General features: G+C 42.0%; 1 protein-coding gene across 1 annotated transcript in view; it reads left to right on the forward strand.

Annotated features, from left to right (window-relative positions):
- The window catches only part of CACNA1C (calcium channel, voltage-dependent, L type, alpha 1C subunit), a 779,292-nt gene that overhangs the window by 106,829 nt on the left and 648,216 nt on the right, over positions 1 to 24,247 (forward strand). Inside the window, exon 6 of the mRNA XM_006862777.1 lies at positions 23,015 to 23,038. Coding sequence (XP_006862839.1) covers positions 23,015 to 23,038 — 24 coding nt within the window. The remainder of the gene's footprint in view (positions 1 to 23,014; positions 23,039 to 24,247) is intronic.

Genomic DNA, 24,247 nt, shown 5'->3' on the forward strand with positions numbered 1-24,247 from the left:
AATATAAAGAAAACAAAAATCCTCACCACTGGACCAATAAACAACATTCTTATCAACAGAGAAAAGATTGAAGTTGTCAAGGACTTCATTCTTCTAGGATCAACTATCAACACTCATAGAAGCAACAGTCAAGAAATCAAAGGACATTTTGCATTAGGCAAATCTGTTGCACAAGACCTTTTAAAAGTGTTGAAGAGCAGAGATGTCATCTTGAGGACTAAGGTGCACCTGACCCAAGCCATGGTATTTTCAGTAACCTCATATGCATGCAAAAGCTGGACAGTGAATAAGGAAGACCATAGCAGAATCGATCCTTTTAAGTTATGGTGTTGGAGAAGAATATTGAAAGTGCCATGGGCTGCCAAAATAACCAACAGATAGGTGTTGGAAGAAGTGCATCGAGAGTGCTCTTTGGAGTCCAAGATGGCCAAACTTCATCTCTTAATACTTCAGACATATTGTCAGGAGGGACCAGTCGCTGGAGAAGAATATCATGTTTGGTACGGTGGAGGGTCAGAGAAAAAGAGAAAGACCCCTAGATAGATGGACTGGCAAAGTGGCAGCATCAGTGGGCTCAATCATGGCAACAATTGTGAAGTTGGCCCTGGACCGGGCAGTGTTTCGTTCTGTTGTGCATAAGGTTGCTATGAGTCGGTACCGACTCAATGGCATCTAACAACAACACACAGTGACCTGCTTCCTGTAGCACAGCTAGTGTAGCAGAAGGAAGCCTTTGGTGCCCACCTCCCCCCCCCCCAAAAAAAAAAAAAAAAAAAAAAAAAGCTCTCATTTGGGTTTTTGACTTTCATGATGCTCAGTCCCCTTCCCTTCCTGGTAATCAATGCTATTGTGTAGGTTTTAGTTTTTATCTCGGTTAAAACCTGCACAAGGACTTAATATCAGTTACTTACAGCTCAGCATGAATATTAGATAATTCACATTTTAAGTTTTTTCTTCAATCTTTTAATGGGTATTGAAAGTATGTGGGGGGGGCAGGGGACCTCTTATTCTTTCTTGGTTCTTCAGCACACCTTCTGGGTGACACCTCTGCTGCTTTCTTCCTTCTCTTAGGCAGGCCTTAGCCAAATCATCTCAATAACAACAGCAGAGACGAGAGAGGGGCCTATGCTTTGTGTAGGAAAAAAAACAACAAAAAAGCATCTTGCTGACACTGTGGTTTCACCTTCTATTTAATTTAAAATGTTTGTGAATACATTCTGAACTCTGTTGTCTTCTCTCATATGAGCAGGTGAGATGAGGCTCCTTAAGAGAGGCCCTGGATGCTTAGTGTGCTACAAGCTTCACAGATAGTGGTGTGTAGACAAAGGCTCCTCGGTCTCCAGTCACCACTGAGCATCTCTTTCCCATGAAGACATGCTTTACTTCTGGAAACCGCAGTACATGATAACAGAAACCTAGAAAGTGGTCATTTGTACCCCCAAAGTTTTCTTTTTTCTATGCCAATGGGATCATAACAGGGATCCTGTTAAAGTTTCCTAGAAGGTGACTTGATTTCCACACTGAGTTGTAAGCACACATTCCTTCTCCGGAGTAAAACATATATAATCTTCTCCATCAAGGGAAGTGCCAGCCAACTATTCAGACCACTAGGTCAGAGAAGCAATAGGTGAGTGAATACCATGAAGATTGTTGTTGTTGTTGTGATGTGCCGTTGAGTTGGTTCCAACTCAGAGCAAACTGGTAAAGGAATCTGATAGGAAGATGAGGTAGGAATACTGTATCTACCTGTCCTGTATCTTCATGCTTTCTTCTCTCAATGCCATCATGTGCAACAGCTCCAAATGCTTTTCTTCTGCTTCCTACAGTAGTTCTCACATGGGTGCTGTTGGCACTTTGGCTGGGACTTTTCTTTTTAGGGGCTGTTCTACCCATAGAAGGATGCATGTAATCCTTGGTCCTCACCAACATAGCCCAGCCTCTGCTCAGTTCCTGCCCAGGTAATGTGCCCCTCACATTTATTTCTAGCTGCCTCTTAGGGGAACAGACAGATCCTGGGTGTATTCTGGACCTATTTTTACACCAGAGAGCTTGCTGAACAGCCCAGAAGGGCAGAATGGGGTGTTGGAGCTTACAGGACCGTTGCAGTATTTCTGCTTCTTGCCAAATCTCAGGCTCAGTTCTTCAATGTATGGGCCACATGTGACGTCTGCAGAACCACCACTTCAAAGGAGAAGCATGGGTGAGGGGAGGCCTGGCAATTTCTTGGACATCAAACAATTCTTGCAAAACAGCATTTTGATGAGTTATGAATGAACCAGAAACAGATGAGTTACAATTCTCTCAGAATGCATGTTTCAAACACACACACACACACACACACACACACACACACACACACACACACATGCTCCCAAAGAACACTGGGCCCTTTCCAGGGGAGATGGGTCTTGGCCACATTTTGTATTGAAGGATTTGTGAAGTCACTGTGCTTTCCCAACCCACAGCACACCTGTGTTCTCTTCCCTTCCTGTTGTCTGCCATTTGATTGGGTGAAACTAGGTGTCAATGGGAAAGCCTTGGTGTGTAGAAATACACTGCACTCTGCAAGCCCTGTCTTGAGAAGCTGAACCTTCCATTTTCTTTTTTGTTTTCTTTTGTAATTATCGTGGTTTGGCTGAAAGTTTACCATTCAACAATTTGTGCGCATCTTGTTTCATAACATACTTGCTATTCCCTCAGTCTAACAATGGAGTCCTGGTGTGGCACTGCAGGATAAAGTGCTGGATCACAAGGTTGGTTTGAACCACAGGTTGGTGGTTCAGCCCTCACCAGCGGCCCCTTGGAAACCCTATACAGGGTCGCTAGAAGTCGGAATCGACTCTATGGCACTTAACAACAACAACAGCACTCCTCTGACATCCTTCCTGGATTCCTTGTATTTATTACAATACATAAGTGCTACAAAACACAAGACATTCTTCTTTCCTGCCCTTTTCTGCCTTCTGGACTTTGTTTGGGGGTGCAAATGCTGCCCCATTTGGTCTTAGCAGTTCTGCCAATCACTGACAGGCTTGTAAGTCTGATCTTTTGTCTGATTTTGAGTTTTGATCTACATTTGTTTTCTTTCCTCCCACTCTGCTCAGAACCTTCTATGTGATCTTGATCATACCAGTTGGTAGTGGTAGCCAGGCACCATCTAGTTCTTCTGGTCTCTGTAGTAGAGGCTGTGGTTCGAGTGATCCATTAATGTTTCGGACTAAGTGTTTCCTTGAGTCTTTGATTTGCTTCACTCTTCTTTCCTCTAGGTGGGGAGAGACCACTAGTTGCATCTTAAATTGCAAAGCTTTTAAGACCCCGGTTGCTACTCACCACAGTAGGCTGATCATCCATATGGGAGATGGAGAGATGGAAGCAGAAGTTTGGGAGGTATTACATATTGATGGTTACAGGAAAGAAACAGAGTGCCGAGAAATACTCCCTTTAATTTGACCTTCTCCTTTTGAATTTTCAGTTAAATGCCACTTCATTTGAAAAGCCTTCTCTAGTCTAAATCATCTTCCCATTATAACTTTTTGTCTTGTCCTGTTGCGCTCTTGTTTTTTATAGCACTTACTTACATATTGTAATTATATATTTATTTGTATGATGCTCTGTTTTCCCCAACAGATCGTAAGCTGCCTGAAGTTGGGAGCCTTGTCTCTTTGTTCTACACTGTAGTATTCTCATTGATTACCAGAGGAACTGTCATGTAAGAAATGATGGTTAAATGACTAATCGGTGATGGCAGAATCTAAGTCGACACTTTTGAAGTAGGAAGTAGACAGAGGGTTTGGTGTACCATGGCCTGTGTTAGGCATTAACCTTGATATAGGTGATGTTTAACCTTGATGTAGGTGGTGTTAAGGGAAGCAAGAAGGTAAGTTGGACTCTCCTGAGATTGATCCATGTAAATCATGTCTTAAGCTTCTTGGTCACCTAGCTAAGATCCAGCCTTTCTACAGGAGATCAATAAGACAGACAGTTCAGATCTTGGGATAAGATCCAGAGGGAAAAAAGCCAGTTGATGTAGATAAGTGTTTTCTGAAGCATAGTGTAGTATTTTCAAAAATACAGTGGGATTCTGAAGGTTGGGAGAATGGCAGAGCTCGGGAAACTATGATGTCTGAATGACCTCAACCTTGAAAATTAAGCCCAGGTTTGATACTGGATTTCATCTTTGACTTGCTGAGTGTCTCGCAAAGTTGTTTGCTCAGTCAGAGACTCAGTTTTTTCATCTGTTAATTGGGGCTAGTAATACCTTCTTCTTTGGATTGCCATGGTGTTAAATGAGATGATGTGTGTACCTACCTATGACAATGCCTACTTCATAGTGAACATCCAGTGAGTATTAGTTCTTAGTTTCCTTTCTCTGTTGAATGGCCAACATGATCCACTGAAAATTTCTTCTGGTCTACAGCCTAGTCTAATTCTGCCTATTCTACCAACCATCAAATATACTAGCTAATCTATATTATAGGTATATATTGTGCACTTATAATACACCCATCATTTTGCTAAGATAATACAAATTCATAAGAAATACAGATTTATCCTGTAGAAAGTCTCTCTTTGGTTTTTAATACCTCTGCTTCATGTGCTCTACACAGCTCTAAAGAAAATTATTTTCAGTTGATGTTTTTATAGGAAAAGTTTATATTTATGTTCCCCAAACTCAATATAACATTTTGAAAAAAAGCCTTGAGCTACATTTCAAATACAATTGGTAAACACCAGAATCTCATGTAGGTGTTTTCTAAAGCCTGCTGTGTGTCAACAGAGGGGACGTGCATTGGGGACGTTTTTGGGGCCAAGAGAGGTTGTGTGAATACATCCAAGGAACATCCATCCCTTCCCAAGGGAGCAGGACCTTGGTCACATGTGCTGGAGGATTTACAAAGCCAGTGTTTTTGACAAGTAGATTTGGGCTGCTATTTTGACCCTCAGCTTAGTTATCTAGGGCTGCTTTAACAGAAATACCTCAGTGGATGACTTTACCAAACAGAAATTTGTTTTCTCACAGTTTATTGTTGTCAAGTGCTGTCGAGCCTGTCCCGACTCATAGTGACCCTTTATAGGGCTTCCAAGGAGCGGCTGTTGAGTTTGAACTGCCAACCTTGTGGTTCAAAATGACCTTGCTGTCCAAATTCAGGGCACCAGCCCTAGGGGAAGGCTTTCTCTTGCTGTTGGTTCTGGTTGAAGGTTTTTGTCTCTTCCTTCAGCATCTGCTTTCTGTTTTCTTGGAAATATTCACGTGTCTGTCTTGGCATCTCTCTCTCTTTTTTTTCTTTTAAGTTTTTGTTATGGCTTGAGTGAAAGTTTACAGGGGACATCATCAGTTTTACATTCAACAAATCATTCAACTGGTTTCATCACAATGATTACAATCCCCTCTGTGTACCATCAATTAGCAGTATTTCTCTCTATTCACTTTAGCTCTTAAAAAAACCAAAAACACTCAGGCATATATAACAATTTACAGCACCAAAGGGTACACTCTACAAGTCTGCCTCATGGCAATCAGCTCTTAGTCCCTCTCTTGCCATGAATCTAGAGTCCTCAGCTGCTCCCCCTTTCCATGTCCCCATCTCTGTTTCCATCTTGGGTATCTCTGCCTCTCTGGAAAAGACCCCACATTCTGCTTGTGCTCTTCTCCTTTGTTGGTCCTTGGGTCCTTTGTTTCTGAACTGTAAGATTACTGCTCCCCCATTTTTGTTACAAAACTTCTATCTTTACAACGTGACAGTCGCAATTAGTCATGATAACAATTATTCACTATGGAATCATAAGAATCTTATCCCCATCTCTTTTCACCAGACCCATCTAGACAAGATGAAAACTATTCAGTGGGGACTCTTTCTTCCCCTGCACACTCTCAAACTAAACTCCTTCTTGAAACCTTGTAAATCAGTTACTTCGTGCCTTTATCTCCCCCTCATTTTAGGTAGGCAATGTCTAAGTTGCCCATCCCTATCTACCCTGTGTATAGAGGGGATAGCATTGATACTTGATGTGAAGACTCCTTCCCTCTCTGTTGGTATTCAGAGTTACTGCCTCATGAGTATAGGTCAGGTTCATCAAATTGAAGCAATTTACCCTTGTTTCCTTTATCAAAAAAAAAAAAATTTTTTTTTTTTTTTTAACCTTCCTCTAGTCGAGTTCTGATTATTAAGCCACCTCATATGGTTCTTTGAGGGAACTCAGGATTCCACCTAAGGTCCTATTACTCTGCAAAGGGCCTATTTTACTGGGGAAGTTCTAGAACCCCTTTTAGGTATTCCAGTCAGTTACAGGCTGAAGACGGGCTTACAAGTTTTCTGTAATTATGTTTCCTGACATTCCTTTCTATCCCACTCAAGTGTCTATTTTACAATAGTAGACAAGGAAAACCAATATTCATAAGACAATCAACCATCTTAGTATTATTTCTCCTCTTCAAATATTGGCATCTCTCTTATCCCATCACTCTCTTCTGCTTGTTTCCTTGTTTAATCTATTTTATGTCTCAAATGAGATCTACTCAAAATACATTGTGCACTAGTCCTGCCTCATTAACATAATGAAGACATACCATTCCCAAATGGGGATATAGGCATTGGTGTTGTTGTTTTTAGGTGCCCTCAAGTCAGTTCCAACTCATTGTGACCCTGTGCACAATAGAATAAAACACTGCCCAGTTTGGTCCTTTAAAACACATATTTTTGGGGTACAAAATTCAACCCACAATACCCACGTTTTCTTCCTGTCCCTTTTTTTCTGGCTACCAACCTTCTTAGAAGGAGGCCATTCATTTGGGTCCTTTAGGTCTAGGTGAAACTGGGTGACAGGATTCTGTACATTACATGAAGACACCAGGAGATGATATTTTATGTACTTTAAATCCTAATGTGATAGTTAATATATGATGCAATAAGCACTATAGTGTATTTTGGTTACATTTTAGGAAATTGGTTTGAGATTCTGAGTTACTATATAATGTATCATAATGTTTCTTATTTAAAATAATGTTAGGCAGTTATCATTTCCCACAGAACATTCGATTCTTGGGATATTAGGACATAGCTTATTGTACATAGTCTCTGTTTTGGCACCATCTAGTTGGGATGGCAAGATAAACAAGAATTGGACTTTCACATAAACGAATATTGTAAGGTCAGATTCTGTGTGCAGTACAGTCTGTTGTTGTTAGGTGCTGTTCAGTTGGTTCAGACTCATAACAACAATGTACACAGCAGAACCAAATATTGCCTGTGTCACCCTCACAGCACCCTGATTCAAAGACACCACGGTTTCTTCTGCCTTCCTTCGCCACTGTCCATACGATGAGATTGAAAGTACCATGACTTGCGTCAGGTGCACCTTAGTCTTCAAGATGACATCTTTGCTCTACTGGTTTTATGGAAAGTAATAAGAGAAGAGTCACTGTGGGGAGAGAGGGTAATTTATTAGGCATAACGTCCTTCTCCAGGGACTGGTTTCTCCTGAGAACATGCGTAAAATATGTGAGAAGAAGTCTCACCATCCTTCCTTCTAAGGATCATTCTGGTTGTACATCTTCCAAGATAGATGTGTTTGTTCTCCTGGCAGTCCATGGTACTTTGAATATTGCAGCACCCTTCAAATGCATGCCACTGGCCAGTATACTGGGCACAGGTTTCTGGAACCCTTAACTCTGCCAGGCATATACCCTCTACTTGTTGCATTGCAGGGAGTTCCAGGGGCCTGGGGAAAGGGGCCAAGGTGGTTGTATTTGGGAGATTTAGGGCAATGACTGTTTACTAACTAATACCAAAGTGTTTTAATATTTAGTAACCAATGTCTCCTTACCACATATAGTAGCTGAAGATCAGTCCAAATTAGAATCTCAGATATGGGTAAGAAAATGAAGCCAGTGGGAAAGGTTCTCCCTGCCCCTTGCCTTGCCCTAGAAAATATATTTTTTTCTCATGACAAACGCCTAATTTTTCTGTGAGGTGGTTCTTCCTGGCTAAACCATAGGGTCTAGGTACTCCACTTAGAACTAAAGGAGAAATCTCTTGCTTTTTCCAACTGCTCTGATTACCTGAGTCATTCTAATTCAGGTGTTCCCACTTCCCTGTTTCCCTTCTCATTGACCCTAAACACCACCCCTGCTGCATTCCAATAAAGAAAGATTATGCCTGGCAGAGCCCAGGGCTCAAGAACCCAATATCTGGTCTCCTGACCTGAGGTGTCCATTCTGATGGATGAATGCTGGAACAGCAACAGGTATTAAATGTGCTAACTCTCTCCCTCCTGGTTCACACTTCTTCTCCTTTCTCCTACCTACCAGTAAGAAGCAACACATCAGATTATGCCCCAGTGACGTCTTGATTTTGGATGATTAGTCTTTGCTTTCATAGAAACAATAATCAAACATCTTTGAAAAAAAACCCAAAACAACCTTAAGAATCCACTTTATAAACTACCGTAATTAGAAAGGAAACCAAATACCAGCAATCCGCATGAAAAATGACAACAACATAAATTGAAATCAACAGTTGGCAGTTGTGTGTTTGATGATTGTAATAATAAGAAATTCACTGGAAGGAGCCACCATGTGCCTGGAATTTGACAGCTCTCAGAAGACAAGTAGTATTCCGTGTGTGTGTGTGTGTGTGTGTGTGTGTGTGTGTGTGTGTGTGTAAGAGAGAGAGAAAGAAGAGGGAGGGAGAGAGAGTGTGATAAAGAGACAGAGAAGAGGGAGAAGGCTGCCATGTCCTTGGCATTGTATAGTTTGGATGTTGTTTCATAAGGGTGTTAGCTGTCTGGTAACAGTTCTGTTAGCTGTTGTTTGGCCAAGAATAAAGGCTCCCTAATTATATTTTAGAAATCCAGTTTAAGGAACTGAAGTCTAAAATAACTGTCTTGAGCTTCAGCAAACTCATCTCTGGCAACCATCTCTGGATGAAGAGTTGTGCTTCCCAAAGGAATCTGATGGCCTCCTTCAAGGTGATTTATCATTTCTTTAAAATTGTAATTGCTCTGTCTTCTTAAGAGCCAGGATCCATCCAGTTCCCAAATCCAATTCTTCATTAGAATCAGAAGGTTGAAAATCCAGTTATTTTAAGTGCTGTATAATCTTAAAAACGTGTGCCTGGTTATGTTGTGTATAAGCAACTTGCATCAGAGATGGAGCAAGTCAGGCTATATAAAATTAATAGCACATATGTGTGTGAGGGGGAAAAAAGGAACAGAGAGAGAAAGGGGAAAAGGGAGGGAGAGAGAGAGAGAGAGAGAGAGAGAGAGAGAGAGAGAGAGGCATCTTTATCCTTCTCTCCATGAGAGGTTCCGATTTTACTTTCAACTCATTTCTAAAAATGGCAGATGCAAAGTAAGAAAACAAGTTTATCTTGCAGGAAGGAAGAGAGGCAGGGGAGGGGAGAGTAATCTTCAGCTTGGTGTGATTTATTTTTATCTTACTGCTTTTGTAACAGAACATTCTGGGGGCTAGTGTAGATTTGGGGGTCTGCCTATGTTTCAACAACTTCATTAGGGCCTTGTTGTTGTTAAGTACTGTTGAGTTGGTTCTGCTTCATAGTGACCCTGTATGGGGTTTCTGAGGAGCAACTGGTGGGTGTGAACTCCCAACCTTGTGGTTTTCAGTGCAGTGCTGATTCCTACATCATATCAGGAGTCCTTATCCACATTATTCTGGTAGAATCTCAGGGAACTGAGCCCAAGTTTCAAAGTTTAGAAGCATCTCATTGATCAGTGTATTACAGAAAAATGTTTGCCATTAATTTTTTCATTCATTTGTTCAATCAACTATTTCTTGGTCACCTGTTAAGTGCCCAGCACATTGCTGGACGTTGTATTTGGAGTAGATTGAAGCCAGGTGCAGTGTAAGCTCCTCCTGTCTAGAACCTCTTTTCCATTGGAATCTGCAGCTATAGCTGGATATTTTGTGCCACAAAGAAGGAGGAAAGTATTTGGGTGGGTAAGCATGAGAAACTGGATTTAGATCTCAAGATGGTTGTACAGCGATGGTAATAGCTCTTTTTCTCTCTCTCTCTTTCTTTTATAAATTACAGTTTTTATTATGAATTGAGTGATGGTTTACATGGGAGAACATCGGTTTTACACTCATCCTATCATACTTTGTTTCATTGCAATGATTACAGTCCCCTCTGAGCATCATCATTCAACAGTATTTGCTTCTATTCCCTCTTTTTTTTTTTTTTATGTATGCAAAACCACTCAGGAATATGTAATAGTTTAAACAACCAAAGGGCACATTATGCAAGCTTGCCTCCTGGCCACCATCAAACAGCTTTTCTCTTTCCATGAGTCTAGAGCCCTCAGCTGCTCTATCTCTCTATGTCCTCATCTCTGCCTCTATCTCTGGTGTTGCTGCTTCTCTGGATAGGGTCCCACATTCCACTCGTGCATAAGAGTTCTCTCTTAAGGCACAATTTAGAAGAAAGGTGCATCAGAGATTCAGAGGAGCCCTAGTCTTCTATCAGTGTCAGGACTGACTTTTCCATTTGTTCTGTAGTTAAGGGAAGGCCTTGCTGAAAGCCCAGGGGTCCAGATAGGTGTTGCGGGAATGTGCCCTCCACTTTACCAGTAAGAGCAATGAATTAGTCAGAACTCACTGAGTTAGGAGTGTTCCGGAGGGTCAGGGATAGATGTAATTTCAGATTCTTTAGTTTACTGAATGGTACCCCACCTTGTTACACATTGTGTAGCATCAGTAGGTTTATCTGGGTTGTGCCTGGCGTGGGCACCTCTGCTTTTGTGAACACAGCAGAGGTCTCGACTGTCTTACTGTTTTAGAGAAGGTGTGTACCCATGTACGTGACCTTCGCCATAGACCCTGCTCAAAACAAACTCCATGGCTGTTGTTGCTGGGTTTTGTAGAAAGGTGAACCTCTATCGAGGTTTCTTTAAATGCAGTAGTCTTGTGTAGATCCATAACTTGTGCAGTAGAACCCTACCAACCGGTCTTCTTTCCAAGACTGTAAGTGAATTCCGACAGCAGGTTTGGTTTTGGCTCTCCAAAACCTGATCATTCTGCTTCTCAGTGTCACATTTAAGTTATACGCATCAATTGGGGGAGGCATTTGGATTACTGGCTGGATATTCCAGAACAATTGAAACTTGTATTTTGTTCTGGGTTATAGATTCTTATGGAATGATGGTGAGAGAAATAATGGCTTTCATTTCCTAAGCATGGACCTCTTGCACTGATTTTACAGTTTTTTGTGGATTGCGTTTGCTGACCTCACATCAGCCAGTGGCAGGAAGAGAGCTCATGGGTGAGCTAGGTGCAGGGAAAGAAACAAGGAACTCAGCAGTTGCTGATGGCTTCACTCAAAAGTCAAGATTCAAATTATTATAGGAGCACTGGAATGCTAATCACAAAGTCAGCAGTTCAAACCTACCAGCTCTCTTGGAAACCCTTCACAGAGTTCGCTATGAGTCAGAACTGCCTCAACAGCACACAACAACGATGACAACAACATCTGAATTAAAAGGAGGCCTGGTGGCACTGTGGGATAAGCATTAGATCGATTGGCACAAGTTTGGCGTTCAGACCCACTAGCTTCTTTGCCGGGGGAAGATGAGGCTGTCTGCTCCTGTAAAGATTTATAGTCTCCAAAATTCTATATAGAAAGGTCACTATGAATTTAATCAACTTAGTGGCAATGGGCTCTTTTGTATCTAAATGAAAGAAACTAGGCAGATCCTATATTTGAGGAACCCTTTTTATGATTACTTACAAAGAAAATGCCACTGAAAATCTGGATTTTAATGTATCTGATCTGCTTAAAGCATGACACATCTGTGTACATGGTAAATCATTTTAAGAAGAGTAGAGACCTGTGCAGGGAATAAAATTGAGTTCTTAGAATGCAGAACTTAGACTTTTATAAAGAGAAGTATTTTTAAATTTAGGTCAGGCATTATTTCTGTTAATATCTTTGCTATTTATCCAGAATGATTTCTGTGTTGTAGTTGACTCACTTGTTTCCTCCCTCTCCCCTCCCCCCCCCACTTCCCTCTTTTCTTTACTGTATTTATTGTGTGCTGACTGTGTGTCCCAGATTACACTGGGTGCTCAGATCAGAAGGGTGAACCGCTAGATAGTATTTCTGCTTTTTGGAGAGACAAAGAAGCATATACTAGTGGGTACTGTGTATTTTCTTCTCTGATATCAGACCCTGCAAATACTACCATTGTATGCCCCTTGGAGATGTTTACAAATTGCTCTGTAATTAAAAAAAAATTTTATTGTTAGAGTATCTTGCTTCTTGGAATTCTCATGATGGCTCTTCGGGTGGTAGAATAGTTATAAAAGGAATTATGAAGTACTCATGCTGCCCAGTCTGGGCTTCCCAGCCCCCACAGACATAGTGTGGCTTGGACCTAGTTAAGTATTTTTCAGGAGAAAAATGCTCAGCTAAGAGAAAGCAACTGTCATGTCCCATTGTCTCAGAGCCAAGGAGTGGGGCACATTGTGATAGCATGGAGGAGGTCTGGGTTTCAGGCTGGAGATGAAGTTAACCTTCTTCAAGGTCAGCAACTTCCTAAGGGAGTGAAAAGATCTCACCATAGTTTTTCTCTGGTGCTACTTGTTATATGGCCTTTGTATTTTAGCACATGACATCTGTCTTCAGGTAGAGTTCCTGGGTGGTACAGGCATTAATATTGTCAGGCGTCCTGGTGTCATGCTGTAAGATAAGCACTCTACTGCCAACCACAGGTCAATGGTTCAAACGCACTAGCTGCTCCTTGGAAACCCTATACAGCAGGGCCTCTATGAGTCGGAGCTGACTCAACGGCACTTAACAACAAAAGTAAGCTATCTGAAAGGTGAGTGGTTGGAGTCCACTCAGGTTCCTTGAAAGAAAGACCGGGCAATCTACTTCTGAAAAAGCATCCATTGAAAACCCTATGGAGCACAGACCCATTCTGGCTCACGTGGGGCCGCCATAATTGGAGTTGATTCTACAGCAACTGGTACTGGTATCTTCAGGTACCTCCACGTCCCGGAATTGACCGGTGCTGTCCGGATCCATGTGCTCTCAGTCTCAGTGTGGGCTTCTGGGGTTTGGAGCATCAGTGGGGGATGCTGGGGGTGAGGAGGAGGCGAGCTTATTGCCTGTTACACATGGACATCTAGACGGGGGAAGAAACATAACGGCTTTATTTTTAGGCTTTGCTAATTCTCACTCTTCTCCTAGTTCGCCGCTACCTGGCAACAGCTTATTGTCATGGCAACACCAATGTTAATGAGTGAAGCTCTCAGTGTGTCTCTGTGACAGATACTCTGTGTGGAGCTGTCTTTCCGGACAGCAGAGGCCGACTCCCTGGTTCTCCCAAGGTCTCGTGGGTTCTGTCTGCAAAGGAAAGGATTAGAAGGAAAGAGAGTGTGGACGAGGGAGGTTTAGTTCTGCGTACACGTTCCTAACTTATTCTCTATTTGCAGAGGGGCCTGCTGGCTTCATGCGCCGCCCCTCCTCCCACCAGTCCACCCCCTTTTCATTTTTAAGTGGCAGCCATAGGCTGTGGAACAATAAACATTTTTCTCAGGTTCAAGGCACCTTGGGATTTGAGTAGGTTTTTAAGGCACCCTTTCTGCAGGTGGTCATTAGGGTTTGGAGACCCGAGTCTTGGAGAAAGGTGGCTTATTGCTGCGCTTGGAGTGAACTGGGGCTGAAGTTGGGGAGCACAGCTTCCACCTCTGACCCGTAGGCTGAGAATCAATAATTCCACTGAACCTTCTTGTGTTTCCCAGCATCTTTTAATAGAGGGGGATATCCAGGGCATCACTATGATGTGTCAGAGAGATCAGTCAGAATCTGATCTTTGTGGCTCAGTTTTCCATCTCTAAAACAGTACTGTCTGAAATCCTTCTTGTCCTAAATTTCAGTGTCACTGCCGAGTGCTTTGGGCTCCTGCTCACTGATTCTGTGGCACATTGAATTACACTCTGTGACTTACTTTATTCATTTATAAAAACCCACTGCTATCCAGCCAATGCCAACTCATAGCAACCCTAATCCAGGGTCTCTGATACTGTAAATCTTTACGGGAACAGACAATCTCATCTTTCGCTGAGGATCGCCTGGTGGTTTTGAACCACTGATCTTACCGTTAGCAGCCCAACACCCAACCCACAATATATAATAGGACTTGCCTTAAGGTATTATTGAAAGGTCTGGATCAGGTAAATAAAAGAATCGTTGAATATCTCTTTGTTGTTATATATATATCTTTGTGCTCATCTTGTGAAATAAGTACTGCTACTGTTCTCCAATTATAAAGATGAAAACTGAGTCATAGAGAGTTTCAACTGCACCAGGTCACTGTGACAGACTTGGACTTGAAGCCAAGGTGGGCTTCTAACCGCCACACTTTGAGGTAAGCCTGAAGGTGTCACCCTCCCATCCCTCTGTTCCCCGGCCTGCAGAGCTCACCCTTCTCCTGGGGGGTTACTTTGAGGCCTCATGGATGTGTGTCAGCACTTTGCACGTATTGGAGGAAAGGTACTATGAGTACAAGGGTGTTACAATCATTATTACGTATTATCTCCAGAGGGTGGCTCTTAGCTTTTGTGGTTCAGTTTGAGATTGGCACAGGGAGACCCTGGAATGAGCAGTGGAGTGAGAATCCGTGCAGTACCTCTGTGTGGCCCTCTTCTGTATGTTAGGAGATAGGGTCCCGATAATTCCCTCTCAGTGGATCTGATAAAGGACACCATCACTTATTTACTAGCTTATTCAAAGTTTCCGATTCCTTTTCATTTCCCATCCCCTCCCCCCCAGGAGTAACATAATTTTCAAAGCAGGTTATCCTGTGTGATTTTTAGTAGGTAGCACATTCTTCTGCTACAAAATTAAAATATATACAAGAGGGTGTACAGTGAAAAAAAATCTCCTTTCTTCCCCATTCAGTGTCTCTCCCTGGAAGGAGTTGTTAAGTGCCGTTGAGTTGGTTCCGACCCATAGTAACCCTGTATAGGGTTCCCGAGAAGTGACTGGTGAGCTTGAACCTCCGACCTTGCGATTCAAACTGACTTTGCAGTCCAGCGCATTAAGCTGCAGCACCACTCCAGGAAGGAGGCCTTTCCATAAATGAGCATATACAGATGTTGATTCTTTTAACCCCCAAATTCTAGTCTGCATTTTGCCTTTTTTTTTTTTATTGTTAAGTGTTGTTAAGTCAGTGCAACTCATAGCAACCATGGATAGGTTTTCTGAGGAGCGCCTGGTGAGCTTGAACCACCGACCTTGCGGTTCAAATTGACCTTGCAGTCCAGCACATTAACTGTAGAGTCATAGCTTTACAAATGCAGAAAGTTTTGTTTTTTTTCACTTATCTTGGGAACTGTTCCATAGCAATACACATCCAATGAGACTGACCTCATTTATTGCCAACAAATAACTCAAAGGTTTGATTATTATTCAATCAATAAGATTATTATTCAGTCAATCAGTAAGTGGGGGAAGTGGGTGAATAATTGGACTATTCGCTTTAGAAAGCTAAAGCACTAGGAATTGGTTAATCATAGTAGTGACTAATGGTTGAGGGTCACCAGGGCAATCATATCAGATGTATTTTTAATCCCTAAGTAGTTCTTTGTGCCCCACTTCAAAGCTGAAATCCATAGTCAAAGAGCTAAAAATGTTGTGAGCCATGATTCAACCTGTCTACCTGAGTCCATACCCTTGTGTTTTAATGTACTGGTGCATCTCTAACTAGTCCTCACTGAAGCAAGCTTTCTTTCAAAGTAGCACCCTTGTATGCCCAGAGTTAGTTCACTGGTAGACACTTTTGGTTAGGTTAGCAAACCAATTTCACTGATGCTGAAAGTTCAGGTGAACTTCATCCCTTCCACTCTGTATGCTTCAGTTTCTTATAAAATATGTGTAAATATCTCATGATGCCTAAAAGAAGCGCAGGCATTCCCCAGGTCACTAATGACAATCTGATTTGGTACAACCAGTAGTTCCAAATCAACCCTTGTAAAGCCTATTAAAATATTAAAGTCCAAGGTGCACGCAGTGGTTCACAATAACAAATGGGTGTTACTTTTTGATGGACATCTGAACAGTATTATTACTGCTAAATTATTATGTTGAAGCTGTCTCAGTGTATCTGGAAGTGTTTCTTTCCTTTTTTTTTTTTTTTTTACATAGAAAGGTACAGTATACTAAGACAAACATTTGATAACTGACGTTGGATACATACCTAACTGTTTCAAATGTACAAATTCTACTTAAAGATAAACTTAAGAATTGAACTCATTTGTAATCTAGGGAGCTAGAGCCCCTTGTGGGTATAAAATTGGGATAAAGGTAGTATAAACATCTGGAGGCAAATTGTACCACATAATTGCTGGTGCCTAGTTGCTTAACAACAACAATAGGTACTCAACAACTGTTTGTTACTGGAGACACTGAAATAATTCCACGTTTGGCTGCCTGCTTTGCATTTCCTGTTCAGAAATATGTTGGAGATATGTCAGCTTGAGTGACTTTGTTTTAGATGTAATCTACTATTTGTAGGTATTCTGTTACATTATTCAGAGTGTCAGTCTTCATTTTCCATCCCCTTCTCACTGCCTTTCTCTTCCTTTTCCATGAGCTGGCCCACTGATTAGGATAGATTCTGTTACCATGACAGTTCAGTAACTTTGTTGGACCATCATGCTTGAGATGATATGAGATAGACTCAGAGTGGGGCCTGTTCAGTCCGAGCCACATGTGGGCAAGTAGTCTTCCCTAGGGTGGCATGTCTTCTCTCCTCCTCCAAGACTTGGCTACTTCATGGCCATCCATCAACTCGATTCATTGGGGCCAGCCACATTTCATCTCCTCTCTACTCTCTTTCTCTCCTCTGATCCATACAGTAGGTCCTATCTGCCACACATTTTGGCAGTGTCTGATATTAGCATTGTACATGGACATACAGGGCCACCAGTCAACTATATCCCTGGGAATAGAGTTGACCTAACCGTGGAGGATGTGGGGATGCCTTAGCCCCCTAGATGCATGCTCTAGGGAGGCCTGGCATGAGGGCCCTAGTCTCAGATCCTAGGTGGCCCTTAGGATGGGAGCTTAGAGCCATGGGATGCTTAGAGCCATGGAATGGCTACAGCAGTAGTGTGAATGGTTTCCAAGATCACCAGTGGAGGGCTCTTCTCAAAGAGGCTCCAGGGTAAGCTGAAGGGTCTTGGAGCCCCAGACATACCCAGTGTGGACAGGGGAGAGACAATCTGTGTCCTAGAACATGCCCTGCTTGTTGCCGATAGCTTGTCCACCTTTGATGATGGAGTTTGACACAGATGTTTAGAAGTCATCTTGTTGTCACATGACAATGCTCTCCTTTTTACTGGCATCCTTTGCTTTCAGAAACTCGGTCACCAGAGATCGCTGGTGCAGTTTAGGATGTCAGATAAAGGGAGTCAGGGATGAGGGGAAATAACCAAATGCAGAACTGGTTAAAGCCACACCAAGTGCCCACAGAAAGCAACCCATTATGTACCTGAGAGTCTTGGATGAGAGGGGGAAGAGACAGGGCTTGGGTGTTTTCTGGGGTGCACTAGAAAATGGGTGTCTTGCCTCCTCCGAGTGTTGGAGAAGGTGTGGGACCACATCTGGGCTCTCTTATGTGGACTAAATGGTAATTACCTTACGGGCTGAGTTGGTCTAGAAATAACTCCCTACCTGCTTTACTTATATCAACATTCCTTCCAAGAATCAGGCTCTCATTCCATAATTAGTGATAAAAGGCTTAAACGGGAGGAGGGAATGCCATGGAGTGAATGTTTTTCAGTTGAAATGTGATCAGTAAAGCAACTAGGGTAATTGACTGGTTATCAAATCCTTCTTGGTTTTGATAGGATGAAAGACGGAAAGTTATTAGCCGTGCAGAAATTTCTTAAATAGAGGGAAGGGTCCCTCAAAGAAGAAGGTTGAGAGCAGTGATTTCTCAGACCAGCCTACACATTGAAATTATTGGAGGGATTTTCAAATAATACCCATCTCTTGCCCCATCCCAGAGATTCTGAGTCAGATGACCTTAGGTGCAGCCTTGACATCAGTATTGCTTTAAGTCCCCTTAATGCACAGGGGTGTGATTCTAATGCACAGATGGCAGGCAAAGTGTGCAGACTACAGCAGAGAATTTGTTCTGTTTTCCAGGCTGGGACTAGTAAAAGGCATGGCCTAATTTTTGTCTCTGTGAGAAAATCTTCCATTTCAGATTCATAAGCCACACCTGTTTATTTTAATATTTAGAAAATTGAAAAATCACCGCTGTTGGTATTTTAGTCTCTGTGTATGTATATAAACATACAAATAGATACACACACATACCTTAGATCATGCTCCGTATAATGGTTTGCAACCTGGATGTTTATTTGGTCTTGCTTTGGCTTCATAATCTTTTAAAGAGAACCTTTTTTTGGCCTCAGGGATGGGGCAAATGAGGTCATCTGTTAGAGAAGTAACGTGATATAGTCAGGTTTGGAATCAGACACAAAATGGGCTCAAATGGCAGCTATGAGAGTCTTCATCTGTGTGTCCTTGGGTCTGATTTTAATCCTAAATGGCCTCATTTCAGGGTTATTTTGGAAATTAAAGATAAGAAATGCCAAGCACCTAGTCTGGCCTTCAGGAAGTGGTTGCTATTATTAAGGAATCACCATGAACTTCCACTGATAACCCTAATGTATTCATTATGTTGTTGTTAGGTGCCAGTGAGTTGGTACTGACTCCAAGGAACCCCATGTGATAGAGTAAAGCTGCCCCATAGAGTTGTCTGGGCTGTAATCAAGGAGTCTTAGTGTAGCACTGTAGGATAAGCACTGGACTGCTAAATGCAGGGTCAGTGATTCAGACCCACCAGCTGTTCCTCGGAAACCCTATACAGGGTCACCGTGACTCAGAACCGACTCCACAGCACTTAACAGCAACAATCTATACGGAAGCAGATCATCAAGTCTGTCTTGTGTGGAGCCGATGGGTGGATTCCAACTGTCAGTTTTTGGGTTAGCCACTTAATGCTTACCCGTTGTGCCATTATGGCTCTCTTTATAGCAGGTGCTTACTTATCACTTGTCTCCCTTGTACAAACAAGGAAAACTACAGAGAACTCCTGGTTCAAGATTTAGGAAATCGGCATGACCACTAACCTGGTGATGTCACTTCAGGCTTTCTGAGTCTCAGTTAGACCATCTGTAAGGTAAGCCCATGGGACTTTAGGGTCTATGGGCTCCCCACTCCCACTGTGCTAACATCCTTTATTTCCCATAAGCACTCCGCGCTCATGGGTGTCTGGTAAGTGATTATTGCCCATGAGATTCCTAGTTGACTTGGCTCTTCTGTGGTTCTATTAGGTTAGATGCAGTATCAACCTGGATAGGATCTGCTCCACAAAGAGCACATTGCTCTATGGTCAGCACGTTTGTTGTTTTTGGAAGTTTAATTTCCAGCAGTGCAAGACCACGTTTGAAAGGACCTTGGAGAAGCTCTGAGGCAGGGCGGGGGTATTTTCCACAGCGTATGAGGGGTAAAATTGGAAAGAAAATTGCCCCTTTGGGTTGTCAGGAGCATAGAAAGAAGTTATAAGTCTGGCTCAGAGCTGAGAGCATCTTTCACATGCCAAATGGACGGTCTCTGCGTGGCTATGCTGGGAAAGGAAATCGAGTTAGGTTGACTTGTTCCAAATAAAATGCTATATTTAATTTCACTCTGAGAAACGTTTGATGTCCAGGCTACTGCAATACGTGGAATATATTTAAGATGATCTGTTTTAGAACAATCGGGGGAAAAAGGGGGGCAGGGTGGCGTCTTCATATCTGCTGCAGATTGCATATAGGAATTTGATCATTTCCATTTATTTTTTAATCACCTGGCAGCTGCTGACCAAGGACGTGTTAGTCAGTGTTTAGCAGCCTGAATGCCATTGCTTGAGTTATATGCATCTCAGCATTTCAATCTGAAATATATTCTAAGTAAAACAAGATTCAGGATTTAAAATTTGTTATGTGCATTTGTGTGCATGGCACATGGGAGGAAGGATTGGGTCTAAACCTGTGCTAAATTAACAATAACAAAACAAAACCTGTTGCCAGTGAGTTGATTCCAACTCATATTAACCCTGCAGAATAGAACTGCCACTTGGAGTTTCCAAGGCTGTAGATCTGTACAGATCTTCCGAGGTGGCATGGCTGGTTCAAACTGCTGACTTCTCATATAGCAGCCAAATGCTTAGCCACTGCTCCTTTGTGCTGAATTAGACTTAGCAAGTATGCGTATGACTAGCATTTTTTTTTTTTTTTTTAATCAACCCAGTTCTATTTTGGGTTAAAGTGCTAATAAATTCCTCTTATACAATATTCATTCAGGTCTTACTGTGTGGTAAGAATTCCTGGCATAAGTTTACTTGATTGAAATTTAAAATATTTTTCAAAGGCTATGTTAATTTCCATTTTATTCCTGTGTACAAAAATTTTAATGTTAGATTTCATTTTCCATTAAAGAATAAACAAATCTTTTTAAGATATTTAAAAAAAAAAATCAGCCTGGTGAAGTCTCATTTCCCAAATTGTTGTATACTTTGTGATTGTCTTAAATGCAGTGACCACATAGAGGACTAGCCAACCAGGTACTGCTGAGTCAGTTCTGACTCACGCTGACCTCATGTGTTTCAGGGTAGAACTGCTTCACAGGATTCTCAAGACTTTTGGAAACAAATTGCCAGGCCTGTCTTCCAAAGTACCTCGGGGTGGGTCTGAACCATCAACCTTTGGGTTAGTAGTCAACTCTTAACTGTTTATATCATCCAGACCTTCTAGTAGAGGATTGCCCTTGTACCTTCTGAGGCTTACTGGAGATGCAGGGATGTGGGGACAAATAGAGGCACTTCACTTCATTTTACACCGTTCTTTCCCTTAAAGCTCCCATGGATTTCTTTCCTGATTCTACTGTTATTTGTGTGTGTGTGTGTGTGTTTTCAGAAGAAGCTCTTCTACCCTCTTTGCCTTCATTTTATAGGCAAGTGCTGTGTGAGGTCCATTTGGGCAACACCCAACCAGGTGTATATGCCTGTGGTCCCATAAAGTTATAATGTTGTTGTTAAGTGTTGCTAGGTTGAGTCAGTTCTGACTCATAACGACCCTGTATAGAGTTTCCGAGGAGTGGCTGCTAAGTTTTGAACTGCCGATGTTGCACTTCAAACCGACTGTGTAAGCCAGTGCTTATCCTAAAGTGCTATTCCAGGAATCCAAGGTTATAGTAGAATCTAGGATTCCTGAGTTCACACAACTGTATCTCATGTCTCTTCTATGCAAAATAGTTGCATTCTCAGATGGTACCATGGCACATTACCTATATAAGCTATCATATCTATATCTTGATAATTATAATACGTAGGATCAGTACTGGGCTTTGAACAGGAAGGTTGGCAGTTCAGATCCACCAGCTACTCCTTGGATGCCCTATACAGGGTCACTATGGGTCGGAACCGACTCAACGGCACTTAACAACAACAACAACAACATTCTGTGCTTTTCTTTCAAAAAGTTTCCTGTGTAACAGTGCGTGCTTTTACAGTAGGTAGCAGCACCCAATCTCATGTAATGTTCCTCTCATGAGTGTTGTTGTGTTATCTCTGTGTTTAATTTTCTTTGGAAAATATTACTGGGAAGTGAATCATGGCTCCCAAAAGTAGCAATACCTGTGCTAATGGTAGCAGCAGCAAGAGGCAAAGGAGAAGTGTCAATTTGGAAGTGAAATAAAAAAGGCTGTTTAAAGGAGTCTTGGTGTGGCACTGTGGGAAAAGCACTGGACCGCTAACTGCAAGGTCAGTGGTTCAAACCTATCAGGTACTCCTTAGGAACCCTATACAGGTTCATTATGAGTCTGGACTGAATCGATGGGTCTTCACAACAAAACAAAAACAACAACAACAGCAAGGTAGAAAATCAGTGAATGCTATTGCTCAAGATTCAGACATAGCACACTTGATAATTATGACCGACTGTCCTTAAAAATAAAAATTTCTCCAAGCCATTAAAAGGTGACTCCACCGAAAGCTGCCAGGCCATGGAACATGCCAGAAGGGCCTGTATCAGATGTGGAGAAATTGCTAGTGACGTGAATTGAGGACCAGACGTAAAAGTGAATCCCCATCAGCACATTAATAATTAATTCATTGCTAAGGCATGAAGCTTGTTCATTCAATGTCTACATTGCATATCATCTTATTTCACAGAATGTAATGTGGACGTTCAGTGGCTCACGGCTGTATTTACTATTCAAAAGGTCTATTTGAAGCAGAGAGACCAAGAGATAGGGCTTGTAGCTCAACCTGGGAAACTCCTGTCTGACCATTTACCTGGACAACTAAATAGTTCCACTTTCTCATTCAAATTTGTTAAAATGAAAATACAGGATCAAGCTGTTTTTTTTAAAGATTGTGCCACTCTATCAGGTTGTAAATGGGAATTGGTAAATGTATTTCCCATCCAGCTTTCCCTACCCTACTTCCAGAGGGACAAATCCAACCCATTGCTCCCTAACTAACAGTAGCTTTCTTCCTTTTGCTCTGATGCAAAAGAAAGAGATAAATGAATCTTTTAAGATGCCTAAGAGTTTCTCGTTGGATCACCTGAAGCCCTGGAAACATGTACTTTCACTCACACCATGGGCTTTATAATATCTGAGTGAGCTTTTTGGAGGCTCTGTCTCAGGAAAGGCCCTGGGAGAGAGTGGGAAAGGATAAGAAGCTGTTTGACCTGTTGACTGGCAGCATAGGGGAGCCCAGGCGAGTGTCTTTGGAGAATGTACCTTAAGTAGAAATCCAGATCTAGCAAGGGGAACAAGAGAATGACTCCAGTATTGCCATTATCATGAGAATCCATAGAGGATTTTCTCCTCTATAGAAAAGATTTTGTGTGTTATCTGAAGTTGAAGAAAATGTTTCTTTGCATCTTGGTATGCAGAATCAATACGAGGTGGTGGAAATGGCAGGGGACTGCCAGATTGAGCACCCCACTTCTCACATTGTGCTGAAGGCTTCCTGGAAATTGTCCACAAACTACAATCTATTGGTAGTTAGATAGATTTGTGCTGGAATCTTGACTCTAATTCATGTATCTGTGATTTTGGGTGAGCTCCTTAACCTCTTTTAACCCTCAGTTTCTTTATCTGTAAGAATAGAAATAATAATACCCCAGAGTTGCTGAACAGATTATATGTAGTAAAGTACCAGATAAAGAGCTGGCTTCCTGGGAAGGACTCAATAGTTGTTGGTAGGTGCCATCCAGCATCCAGTTGGTTCTGATTCATAGCAACCCTATGTACAACAGAACAAAACATTGTCTGGTCAATGGTGGTGGTTGGGTTGTTGGGTGCAACTGAGTCGGTTCTGACCCTGTATAGAGTTTCCAGGGCTGTAAATCTGATCTATTGGGGAATAGAAAGTCTCAACTTTCTCTCTTAGAGCAACTGGTAGAACTGCTGACCTTGCAGTTAGCAGCCACGCTCATAATCCACTACATTACTAAGGCTCACGCTGTATGTGCCCTCTAGGGGATGGTACAGGCGTGAAAGAATGCCAGTGTGGTTGGAAGTGCTCTATAAATACTCACTGTCCCTATTGTAGTGTAGAGATTAGACCCATGCATTTTATATTTTTACTTTTATTAATACGTGGGTTCTTGAGTTACTGGGAAATCCTGTAATACATTATAACCTATTCATATCTTGTTGAACTAGACCATGTAAGCGCCTTTAGTATGAAAACAACAGAGACTAGTGTGTTCTCCGTTGTTTTCATATGTACTGTAAGTTTTTAAGGTAAAGATTTCTCTTCTTTTTGAAGTGACTTTGTCAAGGCTGCAACTTTAAGAGTGTTAGACCAGATTTGTTTTCCAGTGTGAGAGGATCCCGCTCAATCAGTTGAATATAAGAGGGTCATCTGCATCTTGAGCTTCTGGGGGTCTGCAGTGTAGGTTAACCAATCAAGATTAACCAATCTTGATTCCACATTGCTCTGGGGCTTCGTCTCTTTTACTTGTTTCTGGAAAAAATGTAGTGTAAACATTTAAAAGCTTGACTACTAGCTAAAAGGTTAGGTGATTCAAATCCACTCAAAGACCCCTTAGAAGATAAACTAGGTGGTCTGCTTCTGCATGGTCAGAGCCTTGCAAACTCTATGGAGTAGGTTGTACTCTGCTTACTCGAGTTGGAGTTGACTTGATGATAATTAACCA

Source organism: Chrysochloris asiatica, unplaced genomic scaffold (genome assembly GCF_000296735.1).
Source record: "Chrysochloris asiatica unplaced genomic scaffold, ChrAsi1.0 scaffold00050, whole genome shotgun sequence".
In the NCBI taxonomy this organism is placed as follows: domain Eukaryota; kingdom Metazoa; phylum Chordata; class Mammalia; order Afrosoricida; family Chrysochloridae; genus Chrysochloris; species Chrysochloris asiatica.